Here is an 11,417-nt window from a genome sequence, read left to right as displayed (position 1 = left end):
ATTTCATTTTTTCCGATGTACAGTTTTTTTTTATGACCGTTTTTGCACTCACGGTGTGTTGGAAGTAAACCCTTCTCTTGGAAAAATCGAGAGCATCTTTTTCGCTGTTTGGTAAATTCCACAAATTCATAATTATTTTAAAATACGCAACGACGGATTATTTTAAAATAATACAACTGTCGGTAACAACTAACAGTAATCGCGACATCGGCGAGGTAGTCTAGATAACTGAATTGAGAGTCGCGGTAGTCGCGGCATCGATCGGTAGTAGGGATAACAGAAAAGTTCCATTGTAATTACTGACAATGAATAATGAGGTATTAGTGATCGCGTGGATGAAATCGATACGATTAGTGATAGGGACGGTGAATCTTGTTAAATTATATTTGGATTTTTTGTTTTAAAAGTTTGAATAAGTGAATTTGCAATACGCTCATCATTCGCATGTAGCGGATACCTCACAAGGGTGTCCGTGTTCGCGTGGATGAAATCGATACGATTAGCAATTATTTTTTTTTCCTTTCTACGCTAATCGTTCGCATGTAGCGTGTACCTGACAGAGGGCGCCCGTGATCGCGTGGATGAAATCGATACGATTAGTAATAGGGACAGTTATAAAACCCAAAAAATCCTTTATTTTTTTATTTTCTCCCCGTGCGTGACGGCTCGGCCAGTCGGCTTTAAGAATTTTATGCCCATGCGTGACGGCCTGGTGAGTCGGCTTTGAAAAAACTCTAACCTTTCTAGCGTAGATACAGTGAAGTACAATAACAGCTTAATTACATTTTAATCGTCTTCGCGTTAATTTGTGTTGCAGTTTTATTAAATTTGTACTTCATTTTCATGTTATTTCGTCCTCCGATTCATCCGATATCGTTTACTGGAGATCTCCGTCACCAGCCGTCAGCGTTGTCTACTGGTATTCGAGATCTCCGTAACCAGCAGACAACGTTGTCCACTTGGATTCGAGATCCCCGTCACTAGCCATCAGCGTCGTCTACTGGTATTCGAGGTCTCCCTCACCAGAAGACGAGACACCACCCACTAGCGAGGCGCTAGCCTTAAAGATACCAATCCAGAGGCGTGGAGTGATGTCATTTAGAACACAACCACCCACTGAACACCTCCACCTACAAGGTAGTTTGAGCATGTTCCAGTGCGTATTAATGAGCAATATTATATTGTAAATATATAATTATTTAATTTACTATATTGCAGGGCAATCGTAGAACTCGGAGTAGTGGATTAGGTCTAAAGGGGACACCGCTTAAAAAAAAAAAACGCGCCATTCGCTATACCTCCGAGGTATTGTGGAAATTAGCAACTATACATTTTATTAATTAAGACCGACACAGAAACCTTTCGGATTCATCAATACAAGACGCAGTCGTAATGGATTTTAATGTTATTCTTTTTAGATTCTGAACAAAGTGATGAATATATTGATTTTACAATGATGTGTGTTGTTTTTTGTGTGTGTACAGCATAACTAGTCGAAATAATGCTTTCAAAAACTTTATGAGTGGTTTCCAATGGCATTGTGAATATCATTGGTCCAGTTGAGACCAAGGTTAGGTATAACTGACAGTTGAGTCATAGCAGTCGACAGGTATGTTGTGTGTTTCAGTTGTTTCGTCGCTTACGTATCTTAGTTTATTAATTGATTATGCGTTCATTATATTCGTTATCATATATACATTAATATTATAAACATTATGGAAAATCAACTTGCTGAAATTAATACATCGCTAAATGAATTAAAAGTTAAATTTTAAAGTTAAAATTTAAAGTCTTCTCAAAACAAAATAATTAATTCTGTTAATGAACAAGGGAAAATTTAAAACAATTTTAACAACAAATTTGAAGACATTCTAGAACAAATTAATAAATTATCTACCAAAAACTCCGAATTAAAGAATCGAATTACATTTCTTGAAGAAAATTTCAAAACATCAAATAAAGGTAATGAAATTAATTTTGAACAGAATATTATTAATGAAGTTTTTGACCGTCAATCTCGTGCATAAAATATTATAGTATATAATTTACCTGAGGCAGTATCAGACTCAAACAATATAAACTCAGATGCAAATCATATCAAACTAATTATTAATGAATTAAAACTTAATTATAAGCCTATGAAACTTCATCGTCTAGGTAGACCTACTATCAAAGATCGCTCTTTAAAACTTACTTTTCTAGAGGTAAATCATACTTTTGATATTCTTCGTTCTCAATCAAATTTACGTATTACATCATTATGGTCAAAAATTAGAATTTCATCAGATTGACTGAAAAACAACGATAAATTATGTCTAATCTACGCAAAGAGCTTGAATATCGTCAAAACGGATATTATCATTAAATACATTAAAGGTATTCTCACTATTACCAAACCAAAAAAACGCATAAAAATCACTTAATTTACATATTCACTCTATTATCAAAACGTACGTGGCTTAAACACGAAATTACATCAATTAAATAAATATATACCTTCTTCAACCTTTGATATTTTCGTGTTTACTGAAACATGACTGTCCGATAAGATAAACACCAGTGAACTCGGCTTCAATAATCATTACACATACAGATGTGACCGCAATAAGAATACTAGTCTACTCTCTACTGGTGGTGGGGTTTTAATTGCTGTTATCGATAACTTCACGTCTCAATTATTAAAAATACCAAACACCAAGCTAGAAATTGTATTTGTTTTAATTAAATCAAATCGAACTAATATTTTTTAAGTTCTGTATACATACCCAATTATTCGTCAATTGAAATATTTATTGAATACTTTGATTGTGTTAACTATGTTATTCAAAATTACCCTAATTCTAATATAATTTTATTAGGTGATTTTAACTTACCTTCCGCAAACTTCTCTAATGTTAATTCTTTCTTTTTTGATTATTTAGAAAATTTAAATCTTGTTCTACATAATAATATTTTAAACTCAAATAGCATATTGTTAGATTTTATAATATCAAACTATAAACCATTAACTGTAACTTAAAATAATTTTCCTGTCGTTAATATCGATAGTCATCATCCACCATTAGAAATACAGTTTTCGGTTGAAAGTGGTATTAAGTGTAACATATTGGACAGTGAAATTAAATACAATTGGATTAAAGCAGACTATTTAAGTATAATCAATGCCCTTGGGAATATCCAATGGATGGAATTATTTAATAATAATGAAATAGATACTTATACTGAAATTTTCTACAATATTTTGACTTTCTTATTAAAAAATTTACCCCTACATATCTTAGTTATAAATCATCGTCTCCGCCATGGTTTAGTAATAATTTAAAACATCTCATATCACTTAAAAAAAAGCACATTCTTATTACAAACAATCTCATTCAGCTAATGATTACTTAAGATTCACTACGTTAAGAACTCAATGTAAATCATTAAGAGCCAATAATTATTCGGATTATTTATATAATATTCAAAAATCGATAAAATATAATCCCAAGTTTTTTTGGAAATTTTTTAATGATAAAAAGCCAAATAATACCTTTCCAAACATAATGCAACTCGATAATGTTCAAATTGATAATAGCCAAGATATGGTCGATTTATTTGCAAAGTATTTTTCTGATGTCACATATCATACAATCATTAAGTTATTATTTAAATGTGTTTATTTTAATAAATACACATCAATGTTTCTTTCTATACGGCCATTTTTTTATGTACTGAAATACAATTGTACAGTAATGAAATAATGAAACTAAAAAATATAAAATATCAATGCCCCAATGCACATTTAATTTATTATTAATTTTTATTATGAATAATTTAAAAATTATTGATGTAATTTTCATGAAATAAAATAAATTTGATAATAAAAGTAAATTAAACAAGCATTATTTAGGGAGTTTTATTTAAATGTATGTATTATCTCATTAAGATGATTAGATTAAAAACATATTTATTATCTTATGTAGATACCTAATTATTTGATTATCTATGCCTGCCTAAACCTGTCAATAAATCCTAATTATTTTATTTTTATGATCTTAACTCTATTCATATGCTAAACAAAACACCATCATTCAAAATTTGTCTACCTTAAATGATTTATAATTTATTAACATTATCAACTCTAAAATTATATATTATTTATATAGTTATTTATGTATTATATAGATGACAACGATCAATCATCACAGTCATCACTATTACTATGGGGAACAACCTGCCCCCATAAAAAATGAGTTAAAAAGTAATAAGCATGAAAAAGTAAATTATTTAACTTCAAACTGATTAATTTTTATTTTTTTTTAAATGACAATCAACAACCAAAAAAAAAAAATCAAAAAAAGAAGAAAACAAAACAAAAAAAAAATTTAAAAATCGAGTATGTAAATTGTATACCTATTGAGTATGCTATGTGATTAATTTCACATACCTAATTTATTTAATTTTTTTTTTTTAAGAGTGTAAGACGTGTAAAAAATTCCATTTTGGTCAATGCCGACGACTTCAACAGGCCACAATTACACACAAAAATAGAAGTTAGTATACCTATATTGGATATTAAATTTTAATTGATTAAGCAATAATAAACATGTATTTTATTGTTTGTATCAGAATGCAATATATGCAGCTTTGCCCACAAAGGCAGGTGCTGGTGGCGGCCAGAGAACCAAGTAATTATTGAATTCAATAAAACAGTTTCTTGACTAGGTTCAATTTGAATATGATTATTTTAATAATACAATTTTTTAAATTTTAGAAAACTACAACCAAGGACCTAAGGGAGGTCCTCAACTCCCTAAGAAAAAAATTAGTACATTTTTTTTAATACTTAAATATCACTATGCAAATATCGAATATTTAAATATAATAATATTTATACTAAGTTCCTGTTAATTATAATCAAACCATGTCTTCATTTAATTAATTTATCAGTGGAATATCCAAGAGAAAAGTCCAAACTTCAGGAAATATTAAATTACTCTATAGTTAATTAAATAATAGGTGTATATGATTAGGTATAGGTTGATAGTGCAATTATTGATACCCATTGCAATTTAATTGAAATCATGGACGCCCATTGGGGGGAGGGGCAAGATAGGGCACTTGCCCCCCCTGGACAAAAAATATTATGGACTTGTAGCTCAATAAATATTATCATAATATTATTATTATCTTTATTAACTTACATTTGAGAATTTTTTTTATTTTGACCCCCCCCCCCCTCTAAAATGTTACCCATGAACGCCCATCATTGAAATAACTAAAATGACTCATTTTTGGTTTTCATAACCACACAATATCAAAATATATTTATTACTACATTCAGAATCTAAAATATTTGCAACCAAACATTAAATGTGTATTTATTAAGGATTTTTTTTTGTAATTTAACTAAACAACCACTCTCTCTCAAAAAAAATTCTGAATATCACTGATAATCATAAAAAAAAAAAAAATAGGGCAACTATCGTCCTCAAACACCGCAATAGTGTACCACTAAAGAATATGTGTATACACTGAAGAATAAGTTTATTAAATATATTATGTCACAGTCAAACTAAGCATTTTACTAAATGACAAATAGTCAAATAAGTCCATTTTTTATTCAATTTCACTACCAGTATAGATATTTAGTTAAATGATTTTAAGAAATTAAAAATGTAACGATATTTTCTATTAATTATTACTGATTAATTTATATTTATTTTTTTTTTTTGGTGTAAACGCCCAGGTGGGCTCAAGTACAGTGACAAAAATATATAATAATAACATTGATAGAATAAAGATACAAGTACAATAGTAGTAAGAATTATGAACATAAAATACAATTACAAGATAATATAGACAATATTAGTGATATGACAAGCTGCTAAAAACAGTGTTTTAAAGAATATAAATTATTCATAATAAACGGATCAAGTTTTAAATTATTGCACTTTCTGGCTATTCGATCAATAGGTGCCGTAAGATGTTCCATGAAAAGGGATTATAAATGTGGTACAAGAGCGTGAATGGAATTTAGGAACATGGAAGTTTATAGACTGTAATAGTTCTGGACAAGATATAACACAATTTATTAATTTAAAAAGAAAGCAGATGTCTGTATATTTATGTCTATTAACAAGAGGATCTAAATTGAGGGAATCCTGTATAGAATTAGGGGATATTGACTCGGATGATTAATGGAATGCATACGTCTCTTAACGTAAAAATCTTCTTTGTACACGCTCAAGCGATTCCATAAAGCTGACTCATGAGGGGTTCCAAATAATTGAACAGTATTCCATCGTAGGTCTAACTAAAGTAATATACAATGTTTTTAAACACTGTTAGTTCTTAAACTCTTTGGTATTCCTAATTAAGAAGCCAAGAGTTCTTAAGGACTTCGTACAGATACGATCAACGTGTGACTTAAATGAAAGATCAGTTTTAAAAACTACCCCAAGATCTTTAATGATACTAATATCTTCAATGTGGTTTTCAAAGAGATGATAATCATTAATTAATTCGGATCTTGAACGAGAAAAGGACATTTGAAACACTTAGCAGTGTTCAGTTTTAACCCATTTAATTAGCACCAATCACAAAATCTGTTCTGGTCATTTTGAATTTTATAATGATCATTAATTGTGACGACATTTTCATAAATCTTGAGATCATCAGCAAACAGTTGGTATTTACAGTATTTGAAACTAACACCGATGTCCAGAATAAATAATGCAAATAGCAGTGGTGATAAATGCCCCCTTGGGGAACACCAGATGGTACTGGTATTTTATTAGATAGAAAACCATTTACTTTCATCTGTTAAACTCTATTCACTAAGTAAGAACTAATCCAAGTTAACAAAAGATCAGATAAGCCGTACGTCTTTAATTTTGCAATTAACACTGAATGGTTAACTGAATCAAAAGCCTTGCTGAAATCAGTATAAATAACATCCGTCTGAATTCCGGATTCCGTAGAATTTACCAAGAAATTATAAAAACTGAAAAGATTAGTTTCCACAGAACGCCCTTTCCTAAATCCATGTTGGTTATTATCTAAAATTTTTTCAAAAAGAAAATGTTAATGCTTTTGACACTAAATCATCTAACAATTTTGGTAGAGATGATTATTTTGCAATTGGTTTGTAATTATCTATTAAACTTTTGTTACCAGATTTATAAACAGGTGTAATAAAATTGGTTTTCCACTGGGAGAGGATAGAGCCAACAATTAATGAACGATTAAATAATATACATAAGAGAACAGTTAACGAAAAGATACATGACCGTAACATAATATTAGGAATACCATCTGGACCAGGGCATTAATTTAAATCTAAAGAATTAATGGCCTCAAAGATTTCGCTAACAGAGAAAGTAATATATGGTTGTACCTGGTATAAATCTGCATAGTTTTTTGAGTAACCAAGACATTCACCAATATTCAATTTGTTGGTAGAATAAACCGAACTGAAAAATTCTTTAAAAAGATTAGCGACCTCAGGGCCACCTTTTGATGACTTATCTTCAAGCATCATAGTTTGTGGTATGCAATTATTTATTTTTAAACCATTGATGTATCGCCAAAAAGACTTTGGATCAGAGGTGATGTTAGATTGGATTCTTTGTAAATAGCGCAAGTTACTCAATTTAGATTCCCGTTTGCATAAACTACGTAAACGCGAAAATATATTGTAGATAAGAGGATCTTTTGTAACCTTAAACTCTTTATGTAAACGTTTTTTATTGTATATTAATGATTTTAGTTCCCTACTATACAATTGAGGATACTGGTTTTTATGTTTATAGATTTTAGGAATAAACGAGTTAATTGCATAATGAATGACTGAGTAGTAGAAATTAGATACGGTGACAGAAAAATCTAACATATCACTTAATAAAGAATCCCAGTCAATATTATTAAAGTAAGCATTCATCGATTCATAATTACCACGTATAAAATTAAGCTCTAGGGACGGGAATGGCGTTTTAAGAGAGGGAACAAAATCTGGACCAATTTTTTGAAGTGGGGGATGGGCCACGTCAACAGAAATTAATGGAAACGAACACTTTGATACTTCTAAAGCAGAGGTTCTCAAAGTGTGGGGCGTGACCCCCCAGGGGGGCGCAAAAGCTTTATAGGGGGGGCGCAAGACAATTTTAAAAATCAACATTGCATTGGTAGAAAAAATTAAAGAAATTGTGAAATGTCCGTAATAATAATCGCGTTTTGCATTGTATACAATTCGGTATATTTATACATCACATACAGGCAGCAACAATCAACACGAGCCATTATCTATAAAAGGTTTGTTGTTTCATCGATAAACCATTATTGTCCGTCATTCTATTTTTAAACATTCGCAATTCTACGTGTTCAACTTTGACAAGGTTGCGATAGTATAACGTTGTCAGTTCGATATCGTGTTTGCTCCCTAGTGCGTGTGAGTACGTCTGTGTGAATACGTTTTGTTTAATTCTATTATTCTGGTATTAGACCTACTTGTTATTCGTAGTACGCGGAGTAGTACGTTTAATAATGAAGAGATTTTTGATAATTGATCAAACTAGTGCTTCAACATCAAGCAGCAGTAATAAAATTATGAGGGCTGATGTCAGTAATGTAAACACCAAACCAGCCGCCAGTACTTCAGGCCCAGTGTCGAATTCAAAATCTACAAAATTAAGAAGGTATGACAAAAACTATTTATCTCTCGGATTTACTAAAACTACGATAAATGGTGAAGAACGGCCTCAGTGTGTAGTATGTTTAACTGTATTAGCATCTGATAGTATGAAACCTAATAAATTAAGGAGGCATTTAGAAACAAAACATGCTGAACTAGTTAACAAACCTAAGGAATTTTTTGCTCGGAAGTGTAGCAGCTTTCAATCTACTCAACAGACATTTAAAAAAATGACAACTGTGCCTTCCAAAGCTCTTTTAGCGTCTTTTAAGGTTGCTCATAGAATTACCAAATGCAAAAAGCCACACACAGTAGGTGAAACTCTTATGTTCTCGCTGGTAATGCAGCTGTTGATATTGTTTCTACAATGTTCGGAGACAATTTGGCTCAACAACTAAAATCCATACCTCTTTCCAATGACACTGTGTCTCGGCGAATATCAGATATTTCGGAAGATCTCAATGAACAATTATTTGAAAAACTAAAAAATAACGTTTTTGGCCTTCAAGTTGATGAAGCGACTGATAACATAGGCAATCTTATTTATTGGCTTATGTTAGATTTATTGATGATAAGGATATAAGAGAAGAAATACTTTTTTGTGAGCCCTTAACCACTAATGCTACTGGGAAGTGTATTTTTGATATTATTGACAATTTTTTTAAACAACATGATATGCAATGGCAAAAATGCGTTGGTTTGTACACGGATGGAGCCAGGGCTATGGCAGGCCAGTACAATGGGCTTCAAGGTTTGGTTAAAGCTGTTGCCCCAAACATTAAATGGACCCATTGCATCATTCATAGAGAGGCTCTAGCTTCAAAAGATTTGAGCCCCAGCCTAAATGAAATTCTTCAAACTGTCGTTAAAACAGTAAATTTAATAAAAGCACAGCCACTACAGTCAAGGTTGTTTAAAGTTTTGTGTGAAGAAATGGGCTCGGAGCATACAGCACTGCTATTCCACTCCGAAGCTCGGTGGCTATCTCGGGGAAATGTTTAAATAGAATATTTGAACTTAGAAATGAAGTATTTATGTTTTTAAGAGATTGCAAAAAACCTTCAGCAGAGTTGTTCTGCGATACACAGTTCCTTATGAAGCTAGCATACCTTACGGATATTTTTTCGAAAATATATGTGTTGAATAAATCTCTGCAAAAAGAAAAAGCCAATATTCTTATTTGGGAAGAAAAGATACAAGGCTTCATTAAAAAGTTGTCACTGTGTGAGGCTGCTTTGAAAACACCCGACCTAACTGTTTTTCCAACGTTATTAAACATGGTGCAAGAAGTTGAGTGTGAGGAAATTCCTCAAGAACTAACGGCATGTTTTGTAAATCATCTGTCAACTTTAAAAGAAAAATTTAAAGAATACTTTTATGAAGACCTGCAACCATTTCTTTGGGTAAAACAACCATTTCAACCGCTGAAGGAAAGTAGTTCGTTGAATTTGAAAGAACAAGAACAGCTCATCGATCTTCAATGTGATGAGTTTTTGAAAGCTACATTTGAAAAAGACAACTCTTTAACAAAATTCTGGGTAAGTGTAAAAGAAGAGTGCCCGATATTGTTTGAAGAAGCCATGAGAATATTAGTCCCATTTGCAACTACGTATTTGTGCGAAACAGGATTTTCTGCCCTAGCATCAATGAAGTCTAAGTACCGTGGAAGACTGGATGTCAGCAAAGAATTGAGAGTAGCTTTATCAAATATCTCTCCTCGTTTCACCAAACTTTGTGATGAAAAAAAAACAAGCCCACCCATCACATTAAAATTGGCCTATTAATTAAAATATTTTATAAAAAATACATTTTATTTTAAAATAAATTTGTAATATTAATATTTATCAATATTTGTTGTTTGTTTTTAACATTTTTTTACTCTAAACATGACTATTAAAATTATTTTTATGAGGGGGGGGGGGGCTCAGGTCTGGGGTTAACTAAAAGGGGGGGCCTGGCCTGAAAAGTTTGAGAACCTCTGTTCTAAAGTATTGTTATCGAATATTACTAAGTCTAGTACATAATTTCTATAATTTGGAATAAAGTTTAGTTGAAAAAACTGCTCATACGCAATAGTCTCAGCAAGAACATTTGATTTATCAGATGTACTGCCAGATAATAAAGCGTGATTTAAGTTATATATATATATAACAATTAATAGTAATACGGGCCCGTACGCGAAATAATAATAATAATTAAAAGGAAACCTAACAAAACGGTTCCTTTTACAAAATATAATATACCTATATAAATAATAATGTGATAGACCTGCGCTGCTACATTGCTGTCCTGACGACTCCAAGCTGGTAAAGCGATAGCTCTTTGATATAATAGTACAATGTGTATAATACCTAATACAATAATTGCTCGCCCGAATTAAGCCGGAGTCACTACACTTCACGGTATATTATATGTAAAACGACCAACAAGCTTCACACGCTTACAATGTTATATATAAAGCCACAACGGCGCAAAGGCGGTACAACAACTTAAACTAAGAAAAAACGCGCTGTTCGAACCACGACATCAACGTGAGGTGGCGAGCGGACGCGACGATGCGTCAGGCTCGAGTGCTCGACTGCCTGGAAAAGACAAGACTTTTTGCCAGCAACAAATAGCCAATGGCCAACAATCCAGTGATGGATGGCAGAGGGGGTAAGCAACTTTATCGTGGAGCTTCCCCGTCCGACACGGCGCTGCGATAAGATACGTCGCGTCCGTGCTCGAATATTAACATTGGTTT

At 31.9% G+C, this 11,417-nt stretch overlaps 1 protein-coding gene across 1 annotated transcript; it reads left to right on the top strand.

Annotated features, from left to right (window-relative positions):
* Positions 1-9,349: 9,349 nt before the first annotated feature.
* Positions 9,350-9,676, top strand: LOC126555087 (protein FAM200A-like). Its single transcript, XM_050210052.1, has one exon. The coding sequence runs from the start codon at positions 9,350-9,352 to the stop codon at positions 9,674-9,676; it is 327 nt and encodes a 108-aa protein (XP_050066009.1).
* The last annotated feature ends 1,741 nt before the right edge of the window (positions 9,677-11,417 follow it).

This window comes from Aphis gossypii, unplaced genomic scaffold, assembly GCF_020184175.1.
Source record: "Aphis gossypii isolate Hap1 unplaced genomic scaffold, ASM2018417v2 Contig00705, whole genome shotgun sequence".
NCBI lineage: Eukaryota > Metazoa > Arthropoda > Insecta > Hemiptera > Aphididae > Aphis > Aphis gossypii.
The sequence above is the reverse complement of the archived record's forward strand: the minus strand, read 5'-3'. Positions and strand labels throughout refer to the sequence as shown.